We start from the raw sequence: 21475 nt of genomic DNA on the forward strand, positions 1-21475 counted from the left end.
AGCCATGGTAAGATGGTTGTTGAAAAGTAATAAATGCATTCACCTGTTCTCTCCATAGCAGTAAATAGTACAGACTGATCTAAAGCAGCCAACATGCGTACAGGGCACTCTCTTCATGAATACTCACTTCTAGCTCATTTATGATCAGTAATCTTTTTTTAGGATTAATTAGGCCGGGGTTTGAACCTTGAAGAGAGGCCGACTTGGATTTGATTTAAATTGAAGTAGTTTATTAACTGTTTTAGGAACACGCGCAATTCACCAAGTCCTTAGAATATATATAATGCACATGAATTACATATACATATTGAAGCCATATTCAATCTGCCATACATACCTTTTTTGGTTGATCTTATGCGTCAAACCGCCTCAGCTTTTATCAATTTAGGGACTCTTGCCACTTCTACGACGTCGACGTAAGATGCCAATATCTATAAGTAAGGAAATTATCTAATTCCTAGTAATTTGATGTTGCAGTACATATATACTTTTCTCGTCATAAATCTACCTGCATGGACAAAACCCTAAAGTACTGGCCTCTACTCATCATGTCTTGAATTTTCCTTTTGACCTCTTTGTTTTGGATGGAGCAAGAAATGGCGTCGATCTGATTAATTAAATGCCTAGGTCGACGTGTAGTCAATATTGCAGGTGCAGGTAGATCGGGTGATCGACATATATATATATATATATATATATCATGAGATGGTATAAATTAATTGAGAAATTTAAATAGTATAAAATGTAAATTAAGACTTTATTATTAATTAGAAGCAGGTACATGGGAATTGAATTAAAGTAAATGATAGAAAATGCACATCTTTGATCGGTATTACGTACAACCCATTTGTTGGGGGTGAGGAGTAAAAATTCTTGGAATTATAGATCTTCGATAGATCAGTACGTACAGACTGTGCAAGAAAGTCAACACGCCTAAAATTAATGAAGAATAGTTGGACAGACCAGCCATACCCGTGCCTTTATAATCAGATTGGCATTTTTAATCGACGATGGGAGGAACGTCGATATATAGTCATTTTCAGAGATCTAATAATAAAACTGATTCAAATCACAAGAGCTTGGAGCATAAGATTACAATCAGGTGCTTAGCATCGATATATGCTAAGAAAACAACAAAAATTTTAACCCAAATTCAACGGAAAAAGTGCTCTAGCTGTTCAACATTATAAAACTCTCCCGCTGGCTGTTACCGTTGCCAATTATAGACTAGTAGTACTCTTGGTCTTCAGCAGTCAGCATAACATGAATATAGCAAAAACTAACATATATATATATAACAGGAAGCTCACTTAATTTACAATAGAGCACATTAGTACAACCAAGATATGGGAGATTCAAGGCTTCCACAATTTCATTGTGCAGTCTTCACCATAGGTAGCAACAAGGTTCCTGTGTGGATGATGCGTGACGCCAATTACATCTTTTTCATGGACCTGCAATTGCTCCCAAAAAAATCATACACATTATACAGTGCACCTTCCATATGCCCGTATTCATATACAAAAATACACCAATATACAACCCAAAAGGGTGAATGCGGTCATTATCAACACGTATGATACAGTGATACAAACACAAGCAAGCCTGCATGTACAATTCAACTCACTTGGGGAAATTGCTCCAGGTTTGGGTTCTAGTTCAAAATTCAATTTTTAATTAAAATAAATAAGCCTGATTCTAAACTTTATGGTACATGAAAGGTTTTGCACCATTTTGCTTTATCTAGAGTAATACCCTAGCTTCTTTTACAGTATTACAAACAAGTTCCCAAACATTCTCGAGAATTTATGCGCCTAAGTATTTTCTCAAAAAAAATTTATGCGCCTAAGTAAGAGCAATCTAATTTATAATGCCCTAGTTTCATACAAACTTAGCTTTCAACTGACTGACATCATACCTTCATTAGATGCTCTAGTTTACCAGATTGGCAGCTGAAGCAGTACATATTCCTGCATATGATTCACGTATTAAATAGATGATAATAAAATCACAAGCAATCGTTACACTGAAGAAACCAAAACATGAATACAGCACGGTTAGCATCATAGATGGATGTACTATACAACAATTTATTTTACTTGTGCTTCTGCAAATACTCATATTATATATAACTGAAAAGTTCAGAACTTGCAAACTAATTGATAAGAGCACATAGAAAGTACTATATTTTATGCTAAAAAAGTCATTAAAATACCTGTCTTCACCAACACAATAAATCCATTCCCCTTTTGGTGACACACAGGCAGCAGCAAAGTCTCCACCTTCTCTTTTACCAGATGAGAAACTCTTAACGACCTGCAACAAATCATGGAGAAAAGTTATCATCAGTTAGATGCAGTGGCACAAGCTACAGGTACACTTCCACCCTCACCCAGTGGTGTTGCTATTACTAATTTATTTTCCTGCGAATGGTTGCTTTCCCACTGCACTCGGTTTTGCAGGAACGGGTACTTCCCACTTTGTAGTGAATGTGGTGGGAAAATCGGTTTCATGGATTTTTTCCATAATTTGAATTTAAAAAAGTTGTGGACTGTAAATTTTCAAATTGCACAAAATGATACTCTATGAGTATCGATCAATAGAAAATTTGAGTTAGCCTTCCATTGTATATGTCTCAGATCTCCATTATGCTGTCCACGCACAACGTTGTTTTTTGAAGCACAGAATAAATCAGAAAAAAAAAAAGGGTATGCTACATTTAACATTTAAGAACAAGTACCTGTCCTTGAAGTGTCATAATGTAGATCGATGATGTCTTATTACATACAATAATGTGATCAGCATTTTTGGGGAAAAGATGAACAGAATTCACAGAAGCATCTCCACCCTAATAGAGAAAGAACAAAGCAGCAGTAAGGTACAAGAACGGTAAAGCAAAATGCAAAGGGAATATTTTAGTACCCGTAGAGGAGGCGGCGGCTTAAATGTTTGTAGACAGTCTGTTGTCTTCGCATCCCAGACCTATACATAATATACCATTTTTCTATTTATAAACTCAGGAGAACAGAACGTCATACCTAAAGAAGGATTTGTTCAGCTATAACTCCATAACTAAAATAATTTTACCTTCACAGTGCAATCACTGGATGCAGTAATAACACGACTCCCATCCGTTGTAAAGATAGCATCATTCACGTAAGACGAATGGCCACGAAATTCTTTCAACAACTTCCCAGATTTCAAGCCATGAATTCTATAGGAAAAAATGACAACTTCAATAAGTTTTTGCATCAAAATAATTATAAGAAAGAAAAATATTCTGAATTTTTTATGTGTGCGCATGTGTAAAAAAAAGCTGTGTATAAAGACTCTTTTATCTTACCAATGCTACGCATTCAGTACATATATTGTCATAATTACTTATAAAAAAATTATATTCTTAACATATACAAAAGTGTACGTGTGTATATTACATATATACACATAAGCCCGTAAAAACATAAATGCAAATCGTACACATCATCAGCCCAAGAATCATTTTAATGCAAACCATGACCACAAATAAAACTTCTGATCCAATGGCAGAACAAGCCATCATCAAATAAAATAGAGGATAATTGAACTCAACTTGAATTCAAATTAGAGATGGATAAGAAGAGAAAATTTCTGCTCTTCTGACAAATAAATTTCTTCTACCCAGCCAATATCCTTCCGGTCCTCTCAAATAAATTGCATTTCGTACAACTAAAGTTTTAAACAAAGATACAAGTATATATAGGAACCCTCCTTGCCTCCCAAGAAACCTACAAGGCTACCACATCTGTCACCCCCCCCCCCCCCCCCCCGGCGGGGGGTACTCCCACCTACAAGAAAAAGTTTACATTGTTCCAGTTCATCCTAAAGCCATATTACTTCATAACCTCTAATGTTAACACAGACGATCCACCTTTTATGACCAGCACAGTCACTCAGGGATGAGATAACCGTTACAAACAAAGAATCAATTTAAACAGAAACTAAAATAAACCAGGATAACAAATAAATAGTATAAGATATTTACTATAGTACTCTGCCACACTAGAAACAATGATCTACAAAAAATGCCCACAAACCTTGCTGTGCTGTCAAATGATGCACTTAGTAACTGGGTTCCATCTCGAGAGAAGACAAGACTGGTGACACCCTGAGAATGTGCACGTTCAAGACGGCGCAAGCATTGACCAGTCCTTATACGCCAAACCTAAAATAATATAAAAAGAAAATGAAATCATAAAGCTCATTCATCAAACTTCTAATATAATTAAGCATGGAAGGAAAAGTAATATCAACGATTTTCAACATGCCAGTTATGTATCCTTCAAACTTCTTCAGAAATATTGAGAACCAACATTGCAGATTGTATTGCATACAGTATATAAAACATTGGTTACTAAAGAGAAAACATTAACCAGGTGGGACCATGAAATTGACAATCTTAATAGTGAACAGCTACTTTGTCGTAATTTTTTTTTTCCTCTAAATGGTAACTTGATAACTCTCCACATTTAATATCCTTCAAACTTCTTCAGTAATACTGAGAACCAACATTGCTGATTGTACTGAATGCATTGTCTTAAACATCGGTTACTAAAGAGAAGACATTAGACCAGGTGGGACCATGTAGTTGACAATATGAATGGTGAACAGCTTTGTCGTAATATTGTTTTTCCTCTAAATGGTAACTTGATAGCTCTCCAGATTTATGGAATACAAAGAAAATAAATTGGATGCTTAAAATTATGGTTAGTTGTATCTGAGGTTCAAAAGCTGACATTATGAGTTCAACATTTAACTATTGGCCCTAGCAGATCCCTATTTGCAGTGTTATGCTAAATAGCCTTTAGGAAACTTTACCAATTGACAAACCAAGAGTGTCATAAGAGTTAACAATCATTGTAAGGGGATTTTTCCCCTGGGCCTAAGGCCCAAAGCGCAAGCCAAGATACAGGGAGCCCAGGCCGGCCAGACGACCTACTGGCCCATAGGAGGCCCCCAACCACAAAGGCGGGAAAGCAAGGGACACGTCACCATGGCCTCCCCATACGGCGCCTAGCCTTAGAGAGCCTGTGCAGGCAAGCAAGCAGTAAACACGGGGAGCCCTTGATCTCTTGACAACAACTAGGGAAGAAACTAACAGAGTGCACCTGCAAGTGAGCAGAGGGGACAGGAAGCCACGCCGCATTTATTGCACCATCCCAGAGGGCCACATCGCATTAAAGAGCTGTGACCAAGGGGACGACAGAGGTGACATATACCCCTAACACAGGGCCCTCCAGGAACCAAGTATAAAAAATCAATCCTCAAGTACAAAGAACGTCTCTAAAAAACTCTATTCACTCACACAAAGCTCTAAAACGATATTGACTTTGGCATCGAAGACTCCCCGAACACCACCACGGTCTCTGTCTCACGGTGTTTTCTTTGTATTCGTAGGCCTAAGACCAAAGATTCGAGTTGCTGAGAACCCGGCCCAAAGATGTGCGAAACATGACGCTAACACTCATATTCACTTGGAAGAGCCCGACATAGACATATTAATGACACACAACCCAAAAGATGAGATTAACATATGCAGCATGCTTACATTTAAGAAGTTGCTAGTATAAAAGATGCATCCTGAATTTAAGCATACACGACTAAAACCTACTTTAATCTTTCCATCCTGTGACCCAGATGCAAGCATCTCAGAATCTCTGCTAAAGTCAACACAAAGCACCGGATCATCATGCATCATGAATGTTTCCTGCAGAATATTATAGGTGTCAGTAGCACATGATAAGATTGAAACTTCCCAGAATGCCAAAACTTCCAAGTGAAACCAAAGACAAGAGAAACTTTTATCATCTAGATGCCCTCATTTCAATACTGCATGGCCTATTTACAGTCAAAAGTCTAATCTGTGATTTTTGCATGTTAACAAAATATTAGGAAAAAAATAAAAAAGTGTACATACATTATCTTCATGAGAATAAAAATGTATACATACTACCAATTACAGATAAAAATCAATTACTCCTCCCTATAAGAAGCGTGCATCTGTCAAGAGAAGTTCCTGAGCAAGCACAAGGTCTAAACCCAACACCTAGACACTGCCTAGGAAAATGTTGTGAAGCCTAGGAACTCAAGTTTCACTTGGCAAGACAAGGCTCAGGCAATGCCAGCCCAGGTAATAAACAAAAAATACAGCAGCAAATACATGTATATATAATCAACTCACATCAGCCTGGTACTGAAGATCCTTCTTGAGCTTCCCACTGATGTAATCCCAGACCTAGTAGTGATGTAGATGTCTGAGCATTCAAGTTTTGTAAACTTTGCACAAAAAATAAAAGATATCACTACAATACACCTCAATAAATCCATCAACAGAGCATGAGACGAGAAACTGTCCATCTGGTGAGAACCGGGCACATTCTGCATGACTTTTTGTCCCAAACTGCACCACAAAAATAACATCACAGATTATATTAGGAAACTATGTAAACAAAAGCAATAGATTTACGTGAGAGTACTCACAAATGTACTTAGAAAAAAAAAAGAGTACTTGCAAATCTGAAAACAAATATATATACACCTCACCTTTATTGTGTGTTGAAGAGTTGTTGGATATATGTCATCTACATCTTGTTTCATAGCAGTGGTTCCTCGAAATAAGTCAAACTGTGTTCCTTGTGGAAGTAAACCTGAAAGAGCATGAGATCATTGTCAAAATATGGCTTCAGGGCAAGCACGTTTAAAAGGAACAAACGCAAGTGTCAGATCCTGACATTCAAATAAGTCGAGAATGAAGCAGTAACAAGTTTTACTTCAAAAACTAAAGCATCATATCCTCACTGATGACAGCCTCCTCCAATTGTTTTCATTAAAAAAAAAAAAAAAACATGAAATATAAACTACAACCTTGGTGCTGCTGCCACTTCAGAGCCTGACCAATCAGAGCCATTAATCGTGAAGGTGGCACCACAGTAACTTCGGCAGCAAGAGCTGAAAATGCAAAAAAAGAACATAATTCTTTAACATTCAAGAAACAATTGGAAACAAATTTAGACAGAGAATCAGGGAGTAGAAGTTCATATGCTTGCAATGATTAAAGTTCATGAACTCTGATATGTATCATTGGTACCTATATTGTTTTGATAAGTAATACAAATTTAACCATTGAGTGATAAAGACGCTACCAAGGTTATTAAGGGACACTCAAACTAAACTACTGTTTACAGGTTTCAAGATATTGGTAGTCTTAACAATCATATCTAACGACCAAAGGAATAGAGGAGGACCTTGGGCAATTTGTGCACGGCGTTTTTCCTTTGTTGAATCTTGGTAAGCCTGTAACATAACAGAAAACTTATAAGTCTTTCAATAAATTAATCTAATATGGTTCCGATTTAATTTCACTACACTATATGAGTCGAGTGCATAATCTCGTTCACTTCTAATTAGTTTAACAGCACTTTGAAGAAACATAAAGAATTACAGGAAACACAAAATGAAGATGTTTAAAATAGATGAAAAATGAAAACCAACATAAAGCCAATAAGTCCAAATTATCCAATAAATAGCAGATACGTTTTCAGTTAATTAACTACTACCAATAATACTAGGGAGCTAAAACAGATGATCAGCTACGTTTTTATAAGAAATTGACTACATTTGCTTAATTCATTAATTGTATGAAATGCAAGAAATACTTTCTCTGCAACAAACAGCCATGTAAATCATATGCTACTGAATAAACATCACACTTTTATGACATTGTACCATCTTAGCTAGGAGAAGCTTATGTAAACATATAGCCTGTAAGGTTTTCCCATCCAGAGTATACAGTTAGGAACACAGTTTGACCTTTTCTGGCCGAATAGAGTTCAATCTAATGGCAATCGAACCACATAATCTGAATACAGAATTCCAGCTAATTTAGCCAGATTCTTAATTGAATCACTTCTGGCGTGCACATACCTACACAAGAGGTTCTCCATTAAAGGTCCCAACCAACACAGTTCTAAAATCCATCACGTTCTTGGCAAAAAAAATAAATATTCCTCTGGGATTCTGTTGACCTGTAACATTCTAGGTCACAAATAGGCACTTTGTATACTCCTTGTGTACTCGGGCTTTGCCTATTTACGTGGATCAATAAAATCTTTTACTTATCAAAAAAAAAAAAAAACAAATAGACGCTTTTTCACTTCACACCTTTTTGTTTTTTAGTACAAAAGATAGAAATGCAAATCAATATGAGTGGGGTTACCCAAGAAGATTTTTTTTTTTTTTTTTTTTGATAAGTTACCAAAGGGAAAAAAATCCAAAACCGAAACATCATAACTACCAAGTCAACCTCACTGAACAAACCAGTGATGATGAATGATCTCAAAAGTTCTCTCCTGCTTGCAATGTGTATTACACCCTGAGAGTTCAGATCAAAGTCATATGTAAACCTCAACCTACCAATATCTGCAAAATGTTGGTGCTTATCTCCAACACCCCCTCTTTTCACTAAACAATCACACAATTACTAGTTATTCTCCCTAACCCATCAAATTAGGGCAGACTACTTGTGTTGCCATGTAAGGTTCAGGTTGTATTAAGGTTTTCTCATATAAATTAACTGGGTCAAACCTCTAAACTGTAATCTACTAATTCCAGGCTGAGTTTGTGCCAGATTTTTCATGAACAGTATGCAAATTTTTGCTGCATCCCTTGGATTCCTGGTTTTCTCTCATGTTCCCATCATTTTGCTTTAATTAAACTGGTCAGACCCCTGAACTAACCCAAATCAGTGAATTTCGTATTGGGTACCCAAGTCAGGTTGAAAATTGCCAACCACGTCAAATAATTGAATCCAAGACATTGCAGTATCAGTAACATAGAAGAAAAGTTGAAGTCTCCTAGTGGGTTCAGACGTGTCAAGTTCCCAAAGAAATTGATAATTTCAACCCTACACACACAACAGTTCACCACAGGGATTTTGAATAACTATTGGCAAAAAATATTTGACCAAACTCAAGCCTAGATAATCCATATGGTTGAGAGAAGTGCAAAAAGGAAAAGAAAAATGAAAAAATAACAAGCTTTTCTTCACATGAAAAATAGAGGAAAAAATAAGTAAAATAATCAATTAGAACTAATTTCTAACCTCATTTGGATCAAAGTAAGTTCTGACTAGGAGATGTTCAAGTCTCAAATATCTTTCCGGTTGCTCTTGCTTCATGACACCCATCACCTGAGTTTGCCTTAAAATAGCTCGTGCGGTATCCAACTCTCGAAGTTCAATCATTTCTAATACAATCTGCAAAATTCACAAGAACGGGAAAATCATAATGTGTCAAGTAGAAATACCATATCACATTACCTTAGAGAATATGGGCTATTTATTTCATTCTAATATGCAACAAAGGCATGAACTTAACCTGTAAGAGATAATTGTATGTTCATTCTAACATACAGGTCCAAAGAGAGACAAAACTCCTTGACCCAAAGCTGACCCAACTTGAAAAATCAAAATTAAGAGCATCCAGGAGGACCAGGACTCTCCTACAAGGACAGAGAAGAGCCACAACTGAGATTGAAACAAAAATCATGGAAAATCAACTTGAGCTCATGCAAAGAAGTTCCAGCCCCTAAAACACTACCCTTTTCTCTCTCCTCCTATACATCACATCGGTGGATCTACCTTACAAGTTACATTACCCTGACTCTTCCAACCTCTTTAACAACAACTTACTAACTCAAAAACTAATTATGGCATCAGCATCATTGAAGCTCCTCCTAAAGAATAACAAAGCCATAACTAAAGCTACCAATGAAATGACCCCCTAGAAACTTATTTTTCAGTACTTTACTCCATTGGTCAATATTTTTTTTTTATCGGTAAATAAGATTTTATTGATCGTAGGAATAGGCAAAAGCCCAAGTACACAGGTCATATACAAGAGTAACACCTAGGATTGATGTTCTAGTAATTGGTCGATTGTAATTGATTTTCATGGCATGATGTTTCATGAATTCCCTGTATCACTAAATTAGCACGCTTAGGCATTGTTCATGTATATATCCCGTATACTTGGGCTCTTGCTTACTCTTATGATCAATAAAATCTTGCTTACCAATAAAAAAATAATAATAATTCTCCAAAGGACATAATTTACCAAAACTTCCAAGTTGAGTGAACACCTACAGGAAAAACACTTTCCAATAGAAATGAAAACCAGTTGTTCCCTTGGAAATGATAATAAAATCTAAAACTTTTGGCTTATGCCTAGTATTAAAAATCCATATCCTCAGCCAACAAGTATTTAATATTGAAATCAAAATCTGTGTAACGCCCCAACGGAAGGCCCAAACCACTTGGTCTATACTCCAAAAGGACTAGTCAATGATACAATTAGAGCCCAATTGGAACATTATAAAGAGCAAGAACTTCTCATTTCCTATGGGATCCCGTACACCACCTACCCTTACATATCATATGGGGTATCACAATCTATGATGCAAGAGTATGAGGGAGGCTGGAGTTCGAGCCATGTTTGTCAATTACCTTGACCAAGAAGGCACTAACCTAAACCAGGGTGGATGTCTATTGTTAAGAGACAATTACACTGGGAAGGCACCTCTCATCTGCTATAATGGACATCTTAAATAAAATCCATTGAACATAAATCCTACCATGTGCTCTATGCAAAATGGAACATCCAGTCAAGATATGGCATAGACAGCTACTAAAAATTCCAACCTATGGTACCTTAATCCTAACAACATCAATTATTTAAAGCAAAGAAAATCTAGCAAGAAAATTGCTAATGTGAATGGCAAGGCACCTAGACTAATTTCTTATGAATATACGTCATGTTTAACCCACCATCTCTCAAACCTTGCCCCAATTGTTGCAGCAGGGAACTTACTAATAAAATGCATGCAAATATTTTGATAACATCAATCACTTCAAATTACTGTTATTTTCCTTAGTTCAAATCCACAATAACTTTTCCTCAAATGCTCCATTTCACATGATCACCACACTTGATATGACTTAAACAGCATATGAAAAACAAGAAAACAAAAAACTCCATCTTTGAAACTCTTTTGTTCTAACTTCTGTCTCTAGCATTTCATTATCCATCTTCATCAAAGGCATATACACACCAGACCACCCATGCAACCTACACATGCATTTGATAAGTATCTCAACTGAACAACATTACGCCATAGAAAGGATACTGACATAATCATTCTCCTAAAACATTATATATCGTGGTCATAATATTCTTATTCAAATGACAGTAAAGTAAAGGCACAAAAATTTATATATAACCAAAGAACCACAACGTTAAATTATCTGAAATGAAAATATCGCCACAATCAGTCAACTTTGATGTACCTGCTCATACAAATCCTCCAATTTATTCCTGGGCAGCTTAAGCTGAGCCACTTGAGGCAGTATCGCATCCCACCTCCCACTATTTATATCGGCAACAAATGTCTCCACGCTGTCCACAGTATTCAAAGAAACCTGGCACTCGTTCTGTAACGTCTGAAAAGTTTGGTGCAAAGAATTTTCTTTGCAAAATTGGAGCACAATCTTGATGACACTGGAAGGAAGATAAAGATTACACACTATATTAGCATCTCTAGTAGCTAAAACAGTAACAACATCGGACACCCCTTATCTAAATCTAGACAGACAAATATATATTGGGCAATAAGCTTATTTCTATGATCATCTCAAATACGTTAGAGGCTACGTCATACAGTGGAAATCTCCAAAGAGAAACTAGAATCCAGAAATAAAAAAAACTCGAGGAATGAGGGCAAAAAGCTTGGGTACGGCTATTCAGAGTAGACGATACAAATAACCCCAATTTAATCTTAAAGAAAAAAAAAAACACAACACAAATTCAGAAGTGGGAAACTTACTCTCTGGCTTCAATTTCTAGGGTGGACATTTTCTCCTTTAGTCTCGGGAAAAGTCGAGCACTGGGAGAGTGAGTGATTAGGGTTTGTGTTCTATCAGAGTATCGGCTCGGAGAGTCGGAGTAGAGGACTACGGTTTTTTCTAATCTGAACCAAACCCGTTCGCAAATGGACCTGACCCAAACTTAACCCGACACATAAACAGTTTTACCGACTTTACTGATTTGCCAATGGGTTATGCTACACAACACCCCAACACCCCACCTTTTTTTTAATTTTTATTATTTTATTTTTTATCAAATATTTAATATATAAATAATAAATAAAATAATTAAATTAATTTAAAAAAAATAAATTCAAAAAAAAATATTAAAAAAATATTAAAAAATAAAAAAAGAGTGGGATGTTGGGGTGTTGGGGGTGATGGGAAGATTTATTCTTTGCGAATTTGGCAAGGCGGGTTGTTGGTTTGTTAAATTAAAGCATAAATCTACCATCCCGCTTCAATAATACCGTTCCAAATGGCTGTTTATTAAAAAAATTTTAAAAAAATAACTTTTTTCACTTAATAATTAAAAAATTAATTTTTAGTATATTAGTATATTTTTTATTTTTTAAATATATTAAAAAATATTAAAAATACATCAAAATAAAAACACAAAATTGTGTTAGGCGGCACGCCTAGAGGTTATCATTGGACGACAGCCTAGCACATCTCCAAATTAAATTAAATTTATCTTAAATAAATTATTGATAAAATTTAAATTTTTTTAATTTTTTATAAAAAAATTAAACCCATCTCAATTATTTTATATATTTCAATTTAAAAAATTAAACTATCTGAACTTAAAAAAAAAAAATTAAATTCATCTTAATGAAGTTTACAAAATATTATTATTTATAACTTATTATAACTTATTTCAATATCCAAACGTAGTCTAAAAGATTTGATTATTAGCTCTTTATTTTTTAAGAAAGTTCAGATTTAACCCTGAGTGCATATCAACCGTCAATGGCGAGCCTTTGGAGTCTTGGACGATCAAGCTCAAAATCTAAACGTGGTTAACTTCTTAAGCAATATTTAATTTATCTTAAAAAAATGCTAATTAAGAAAATAAATACATTATCTAAAAGATGAGGTCATTTCTTTTCCCGCTTAGGGAAAAAAAAAAAAAAAAAAAGATAATTTATTTATCCATTTTATAACCTATCTTACCGAACCCAATGCATGCATGGGGCCCTCGCCAACCAAGACATTTTTGTTTATATGTTTCACCCATGTAGTGTCAATGTCTTTTCGGTCTAAAGGTGGCCAGTAAAGGAATTTATGCTTTAGCTTTCTCACGAGGGATGTCCAAAAATGATTAATCAAATCCTCGTATCCTAATCCCATTAATTTATCTAATCCTGAATAATTAAAAAAGTAAGGTTTTATCTCTACAGCTTATTCCACTGTGAGGTTTGGGGATAGAGATGAAAATTTTGAATTTAATATGAGAATTTAAAATATTATTTTTAGTATTATTATTGTTTTAAAATTTTAAAAAATTAAATTATTTATTATATTTTGTATGAAAATTTAAACAAATTATAATAATGAGATGAGAATTTTGAGTTTAAAATGATATTTCTTTACCCCCAAACCTACCACAGTACTCCTCATTTATCCCTACAAACGAGAGATTAATATATAAAACTAACATGTCCGAATCTTCACCAAACTTAGTTAATTAGTGTGATATTGCATTGAGAGCGGTTAATTGGTACAAATTTATAAATTCTTCAAAATTATAGTTATGCTACATACACTTTTACATATTTTTGATACACTACTCCATTGATATGATTGGCTAAAATAGATATTTTATATTAAAAAAATAATACAATCAATTATATTAATAGAATACATAAAAGTGAATGCACGTAAAATTTATTATTATCATAATTGGATTACAACACTCAACAAAAGCTTGGAAGTGGGAAATTAAACAAATTTGGGCTCCTTTAAACTCAAGGATAAATTTATGAGTACGTAGTTATAATATAAATATATATTGTAAATCATAAAAACTACCAAATATATATATTAGCTGCATATATAATTCAACGAAAAATTATACTCAACCATCGGTTTAATATCACACACCACGCACCCGGCCAGACAAATCTTCTCCCTCAAACCTTTTCTTCTCTCTCACCCACCCAGAGCTTCTTCTTCCTCACCCAGCCAGCTCCTCTTCTCCCTCAACCCATCTCTTTTCCCTCACCTAGCCATCTTGCTCTTCTTGAAAGCTCAAAACTTTCCATGTTTTATTTAAAAAAGTATAGATTAGTTGCTTAAATTAAATTTTGCATTTGTTCTTAAGAGTACGCACCACAAGGACAGGACTTTATATTATGAACCCATCATTTTAGCATTATAATGACAAAAGAAAAATAAAAAAAGCATACGATTTGATCTCATCTAACAACTCTGGTCAAATATTGTCCTATATTGTACTTCTTTACAAATAACTGGAGTTCACACAATTTATATTTGCTTACTCACAGGACTTCCGCACCACAGGGACAAAAATATGGAGGAAAATGTAGCTGCAGAACATGAAAATCAAGCTGATTGTTTCTTTTGGTACTTTTTACAAGCACAAGGTACCAAGGTGAGCCCTTCTCCGTCAATCTCTCTCCCTCTTGATTTTGGTACTTTTTAATCCTTTTTCCCATTTTATGTTTTTCTTTTTTTTCTTTTTTTCCTTTTTTGGTGTCTGATTTGAGGGAATGCTGGAGAAAATTGTTGGTGATCTTATCACATTCGGTGGTGATTTTGTGTAAGTTTTTGTATCTATTTGTCACGTAGGCTGGTGTGGATAGGTTAGATGAACAGTAAGAGGTTGTATAGCTTTACTCTAATTCAACACCTCACATGATGATCTTTGAGTGGGTAGTGAATTAGAGTACAACTTAATTATATGAGTAGCGGATAAGATCATTTCTTGCTTGACTTCATAATCCTTAATTAGTATATAATCATCATGTATATATGAGGTCATTACTTGTGGTAGTGAAATTAGAGTTTCATATAGGAGAGAGATTTTTTATTTTTGCCTCTAATGTTTTGGTGATATTTCTAATTAATTATAATCTAGATTATAAAGCATTTATAAATATAAATTGTGTGGATGAGAGGGATGATGAGTGAATTACATGACACGCATCATGTATACAAGCATTATTGAATTATTGATAGCAAACGAGACCACAATACGTCAACATTATACTTACAAACCAAGCTGCTAAGGTACTAAGAGTACTAGTACATGAGCTACTAGCTAGGATAGCAACCCATCCCGATCCATGATCAGACAACAACGTACGTCGTCTGTCCATCGGAAATAACTTAATTTATACTATACATGATAAGCTACAGTATTGGCTTATATGAGAACAGAACAGTACGTGACCTTAATTAATTAAAAACACTAGTAAACACTTATTCTTAGATCACGATCGACATGATCATGATGACAATAATCCTAGAATTTCAATATCTCATTCTGTATGGTTAGTGGGTATGGAAAATTAGTGGTAATTGGTGCAAAGTCAGCTATTGCTGTAGTACTGTTCTGATGATGATCTTGATCTATCTGCACAAATTAAATGGTAAACAATCTCCATGTTAGTAATTTATTAGCCAGGCCGTGATCATCATCATCATCGAGCTAATTAATAGCATAAAATACAACTTAATACTTTCACAAATCAAAATAATAGTAATTCGACATCAATCTCCTTAATTACCTTATCTTGAAGAAACTGATTCACAGCTTTCAGCATTCCTTCCTGTAATATTAATGGTTTTCCATATCAATATTTTAGTTAATTTGTTAATGAAAAATTAAGTATCTACTAAGCCATAAATAAAGTAGTACAGATGATCACGAGTTGAAGAATTAAGTATTTGTATCGAGCTAATTAATTATATATAAATACCTTATTCCTCAAAAGTTGAATTTCTTGAAACATAATGTTCATCTGCGCGCAGTTTATCATGAACATACGTACGTATTAGTTAGTACAGCTTGTGAAAAATATAATGAATATTTAGGATGCAGTAGTACTAGTACTACTAGTGTAACAATATTAATTAACACTCAACCAAGCAAATTATTAGGTGGTAGAGACCGAACATGATCGACATCATGAGTAGTACCTTTGTTGACCGTATGTTACAAATCCAAACTTCAAGATGCTTTTCAAGCACATCTAATTCATCCAACGTCATTGTCCCAGCTCCACCTCCAAACATATACCTGTACGCGCGTGATCAGCATGCCATATTAATATTGAACTTCTTAATTTCATACATGTACTGCAGGAGTAGTACTAAAGTTTAAGGTAATTTCTGCATTTTAATCTATATATACCTGAGACCTTTTTGAAGTATGTCGATCTCTTGTTTCAGCATGTTAATTTCCTCTTTTGCATCCTAATTGTCAATTAATATTTAATTTCAGGCCAGGAGGATCATTAGTAGCAAGCTATATATACAGGAATAAACAAAAGATCAACAAAGTATCTTAACCATGTATATATGTTTTACAGTTATATATTATTATATTGTACGCGGAAATACCATGAGTAATATATAATAATATATAAAATATTTTTTTAACATAGCTTTTTTACAACAATAATTTAGTCAACAACCCCGATCGATCGATCGATCGATCTACTGATCTAGTAGTACTGTAGCCATATCGAGACAGCCATCGTATGCAACTGTGCAGGTCATATGCATGATGCCGTACGTACGTTTGGAGTCCAGAAAGGAAAATTATAAGAGTGCAAATACTCATTTACGTTACATATATATGATGATGGTTGCATAAATTATTGTTAAATATTATTCCGTGGAGAAACGATTATATATATATAGGAGCAACTAGCATTAATTAGATGCTGTTCAGACTATATATTATAAGTAAATATGATAATATTCGTTTTGTACTACAACATATATATGTATTATATAAGGATATACAACAGTACTTAATTTTGAATTAAATTCGACTAGAAAATTAAGTACGACGTGTGAGAGAGATCATACCAGGCCGGGTTGCGCTTCATGAATGGCTGGTTCAGGCTGAACCTCTCTGGTAGACTTCATGTACCTCTCAGTTAGCCCTTGCATGGTTCTTGTATGATAAAAAGATCGAAGTTTCAACCACAAATCTGGCTTCTTCTTTTTGTGAAAATTACTAGCTAGCTATATATATAGTAGGTACGATGGAATTATAGATCAAGAGTTCTTCAAATTCTTATTCAAATTGATGCTCTCAAGTACTAGTAAATAAAAAAATATATGAATTAATTAGACTTATAATAATATTTATTTATTGAGCATTTCATGATATTTAAAAATTCATTACGAACAACAACAAAGAGAGTAAAGTTCAATTTGTGCGCTTTCTATCACTTATTTTTATATTAAATTCTAAGAAAAAAAATATCAAAATACATAATCATCAGTAACGAATGAGAAAAGGGAGGAAGATTAAAACCTTAATGATATGAATGAAATCTACAAAACAAGGCATATATAGAAAGATCATCACAGACCCTTTGGTGGCTAGCTCATAGAGCTTTCCATGGGAGGAGAAAATGATAACTCCAATTTCAGCATCACACAGGACAGAAAGCTCCTTGGCCTTCTTAAGAAGTCCTGCTCGGCGCTTGCAGAAGGTAACCTGCCTGTGCACTGGATTCTCGATCCGCTTCAGCTGAACCTTTCCACGAGCCATTGATTTCTTCTTTTGATTATGGTAGCAGCAGCTCCTTTTTTTTCTTTCTTTTTCCTGTCTTCTTTTCTGCAGACAACCTACCACTAGTTTGAACTAGCTTCGAGGTTGTTGCTTCTCCTAATTCTCTCAAAAGTTTTCCAACTATTAATGCCTAGCTCTATCTCAAAATGAGGGGGTAAAGCGAGCCTTAAATATACCATGCATGCACCATGGATTCTCTTTTCCATGGTTCGATCCATCTCTCCATGGCCGAAAGAATAATAATTGGTCGGCAGCTATATACTTTTTTCAATATCACTAAGATTTGTTTAATCGATCTCTCATGCATGTCACTCAGTACTTTTTTACATATCACAGCACTAACTCTTGACTCTTGAGGACTTAGTACTGATCGATGATGATCTCTTGCTCCTCTCACACGCACGTATACACGCTCGATCGCAAGCTGTCATGCACATGACAGAAAATCAAATTAGTTTGAATTTTGATTAATGCGGCTTCTGTAATTGTTAGGGTTAAATTAAGAAGTTTGGATACGATTTTAATTTTTTTTTTAAATTAAAAGAAAATAAAATGTTACAAATATTATTATACTTGTTATGCTTAATTAATTAGGTCCCAGCTAATTAAACCTAAGTATTTTATTTTTAAAAAAATTAAGACACTTATTAATTAATTCCCAGTTGTATATAGCTAGGGGGCCGGGGCACTTCTTTGGAGGGTGGGCTACGCTAATCTTGTCTCCAAGGCATTAATCTGCCCCCTAACCATTGATTTGTTTAAAAAAGCCACTATATCAGCAGAGACATTGATGCTTGCAATGAAAGTAATTAGAAGGCACTACTTGAGTAGTATCCTTTTTAATAATATTAAATTAAAGCATTACTTTAATTAGGCAGGCCCGGTGATCTAGCACACGAGATTTTTTTTTTTATTTAGAGTAATATTATATACAGTTATAAAATATATAAATATTGTACATGAATAATTGAATTGTTTTGAAAAAAATAGAATAGTAAAAATTAATTTTCTTTTCACGTAAGTTTTATATTTATTCAATTTTTTATAATGATTATACGGTATTTGTATATTCACGATTGCGAATATCATTTTTTTTTATTTAATGAATTTAATAATATGTTTGAATAAGCTATATTTAAAAAAAAAAATACTTCTATTAACTTAGAAAAAGAAAAGAAAGTAATTTTTATGATCAGTAGTTTAATTGAAAAAAACAGAATTAAAAGATAGGAAACGTCTAGTCAGCATAATATATGTATGTGTGTATATATATATTTATGTACAGTAGACATGTTGCGTTTTCATGTGCAGCCCATGATCGATTAGTAATCTCAATGAACCAATGAGCTTGCCCACGATGCTTTGCTTGGCTTTCCGCAGTACCTTTTCCTAATTTCTTGGCCACGCGTTGCCATTTGTTTTGTTCTCTTTTTTTGACAAACCTCGTATATACATTTTAGGCCTTTCAGGCCAGCGAAAGCCCCAAAGAAAGGGAAAGATCATGACAGCCAACCCAATGCCAGCACTCATTTTAATTACGGCTTTTTCTCTCTCTTTATTAATTACACATGCGCGCACCACTTGTGATAACTCCTTCTCCAATGTCAGATTCGGAGGCAATTCGAATCTTATTGTCAAATCAAATACATTCAATTGAAAACTTAAAAAATGGATACATCTTATCTTTTCTCTAACATGGTAAAAAATCATAGGCTGCATGGAGAGGCTTAAACAGTTGCCACGTGGATGCCGCGTTCCTCCACCTCCGGCTCCTCAAATGTATAAAGCATAGATTCCTTTAATCTTTTGCGCGCTGAAATATAATTGAATTCCTGTGAGTTGATCCTTGGAATAAGAGCGTTTCTCTTGGTCCATTTTTTTATTCATGTTGCGCGCTATGCCAAGAAAGTGGTTAGTGGTGGATGATACTGTACTTAATACTGGCTGTGTCATTCATAAGGCTGGAGAACATCATCATGTGTGTTTCTAAGACGCGAAAAGCTAATCACAACTTGCATGAACGCATGTATGATGTATATGTTGGGTCTAATGGAAAAAACTGCAAGGAATGCTCCCAATCTTCTTTCGTGCCCCTTGATCAGAATATTTTGGAGGAAAACAGAGCAATATCTTAATTAACAGGGGCTTCCATGATCATCAGCAGTGCTACTCATGCATGCATATTGCATGGCTAGTTGAATCTTGAAAAACTTTACTTGTTGATGTTGATAGATAAGACGTCGTCATATTAATATATATAGCTATATAGAAACCCTTGATTTCAGATACAATTTTTCTAGGAAAATGAAAGTTGACAAGACAGCCTCTTGTCGTTTACGCGTATGGACTTAATTACTCTTACGAAGGGAAGCTGTTATAATATATAATACTTTAATTTTATCAGATCAATATATATATACACACACATATACATTATGTGCCTATAGAAAAGTTGCTCACCCGCCTGTCTATCTGCTCGACCGACCCGACTGATACAATCGGGTTGAACTAACTTACAAGTAAAACCCACCAACTTTCTGTTTTGATCTGACTAAAGGTGTGTTTAAATATCAAGAGAATCTCAATTCTTTTTAACATTTTTTATTACTATTTATTATTTTATTATTATTTTTTATTTATTTATACTATTATTTATTACTTTTTATCTACTTTTTATTACTATTTATTATTTTATTATTAATTTTTACCTACTTTTTATTATTATTTATAACTTTTTTCAACACTTCTCAACACTCAAACCCACCCTAAAACATTTTAACAGGCATCAATTCCTCGAATCTCAAATCAAATGTCATCCCTTTCCAAATCTTAATTACTATCAGCTGTGTATGCTTCAAAAAACAACAAAATGGCAGAAATGTTGAATGGTAGGTGCGCGGAGGACGTCTCTTCATTATTTAAGGGGCCAATTGTAGTAATCGAAAGGGACCTTTTTGAAGAAGTTGTTGACGTTGTTGGCACAGAGGATGGAGGAGAGGGGAGCTTGAGTGTCGCACACAGCGTAAGAGAATAGAAGAAGAGTGAGGAGGGAAGATGTAGAGAGATCGTGGGATCAGAAAAAGAGCTAAAAATGCAGAAAGGTCAGCAAGGAGGGAAGATGCAGAATTAGGCGCAAAAGCAAACCCACATATTTCAAGATCCAATTATTTTTTTTCCCTTTGTTTCATTTCCTTCTTTCCAAACCTATCATAGAGATATAATTTCTTGCATAAGCCAAGAATTATAATTTAACCACTCTGTTAATTTTTTTTTTTAAAAAAGGAAAAAAGAAAATGGGTTGACCTAACTCGAGTCAGTTTGAATCTTTTTTTTTTTTTTTTCCTTTCCTGACCGTTGGGTCGGACTCAAATCTAGAGCAGAATTGGTAGAGTTGCAGGCCTACATGCATGTATATTTGCAGAATTTACGTCTAAAATTTGATGTTTCATGGCGTATATAGTACTTTTTGTTAAAATTAGCTACTGCAAAATGCCAAAAACTAGAGAGCATCACATGATGATATGCAAATCACTATATATATATATATATATATAATGGTGATGATCACAGGCCATATATATAATGTATATATTGGACAGTACCACTAGGATAATGTATTAATTGTTAGGTTTCAATTAATTAGTTAAATAATAATTATGAAGCTAGCCGGGCCCTAGCTAGCTATAGCTTTAGTTTGTTTCCACTTAATATATATATGCTTAATTATACATATATATATATATATA

The 21475-nt window shown here is 34.4% G+C and overlaps 2 protein-coding genes across 3 annotated transcripts; both read right to left on the reverse strand.

Annotated features, from left to right (window-relative positions):
- Positions 1-1048: 1048 nt before the first annotated feature.
- Positions 1049-12080, reverse strand: LOC122302378 (suppressor of mec-8 and unc-52 protein homolog 1). Of its 2 annotated transcripts, none has more exons than XM_043113600.1 (16): positions 11914-12080; positions 11378-11588; positions 9137-9289; positions 7281-7329; positions 6901-6984; positions 6580-6683; positions 6350-6436; positions 6218-6271; positions 5648-5743; positions 4074-4201; positions 3088-3214; positions 2923-2982; positions 2741-2848; positions 2216-2316; positions 1919-1970; positions 1049-1454 (listed from the first exon to the last, which is right to left on the reverse strand). In XM_043113600.1, the coding sequence occupies exons 1-16, from the start codon at positions 11940-11942 to the stop codon at positions 1356-1358; spliced, it is 1542 nt and encodes a 513-aa protein (XP_042969534.1). In that variant the 5' UTR covers positions 11943-12080; the 3' UTR covers positions 1049-1355. The 2 variants fall into 2 exon arrangements, with proteins under 2 accessions (XP_042969534.1, XP_042969535.1); XM_043113601.1 differs by lacking the exon at positions 11914-12080 and adding an exon at positions 9411-9534 and having other exon boundaries at positions 11378-11516.
- Positions 12081-15126: 3046 nt separating this feature from the next.
- LOC122305720 (agamous-like MADS-box protein AGL12) lies at positions 15127-17854 on the reverse strand. Its single transcript, XM_043118285.1, has 7 exons — positions 17527-17854; positions 17015-17102; positions 16332-16393; positions 16118-16217; positions 15898-15939; positions 15706-15747; positions 15127-15551 (listed from the first exon to the last, which is right to left on the reverse strand). The coding sequence occupies exons 1-7, from the start codon at positions 17706-17708 to the stop codon at positions 15441-15443; spliced, it is 627 nt and encodes a 208-aa protein (XP_042974219.1). The 5' UTR covers positions 17709-17854; the 3' UTR covers positions 15127-15440.
- Positions 17855-21475: the final 3621 nt, after the last annotated feature.

The sequence above is a fragment of the Carya illinoinensis genome, chromosome 3 (genome assembly GCF_018687715.1).
Source record: "Carya illinoinensis cultivar Pawnee chromosome 3, C.illinoinensisPawnee_v1, whole genome shotgun sequence".
Classification (NCBI taxonomy): Eukaryota; Viridiplantae; Streptophyta; class Magnoliopsida; order Fagales; family Juglandaceae; genus Carya; species Carya illinoinensis.

Excerpts from the sequence above, each read along its gene's own strand:
- LOC122302378 (XM_043113600.1), bottom strand. The coding sequence starts at position 11,942 with ATGTCCACCCTAGAAATTGAAGCCAGAGA. Across the intron at positions 2,983-3,087 it reads CCAGTGATTGCACTGTGAAG|GTCTGGGATGCGAAGACAAC; the intron begins GTAAAATTATTT and ends TATTATGTATAG. Across the intron at positions 1,455-1,918 it reads AACTAGAGCATCTAATGAAG|GTCCATGAAAAAGATGTAAT; the intron begins GTATGATGTCAG and ends GAGCAATTGCAG.
- LOC122305720 (XM_043118285.1), bottom strand. The coding sequence starts at position 17,708 with ATGGCTCGTGGAAAGGTTCAGCTGAAGCGGATCGAGAATCCAGTGCAC. Across the intron at positions 17,103-17,526 it reads TATGAGCTAGCCACCAAAGG|AACCATGCAAGGGCTAACTG; the intron begins GTCTGTGATGAT and ends TTATCATACAAG. Across the intron at positions 16,218-16,331 it reads ATACTTCAAAAAGGTCTCAG|GTATATGTTTGGAGGTGGAG; the intron begins GTATATATAGAT and ends ACGCGCGTACAG.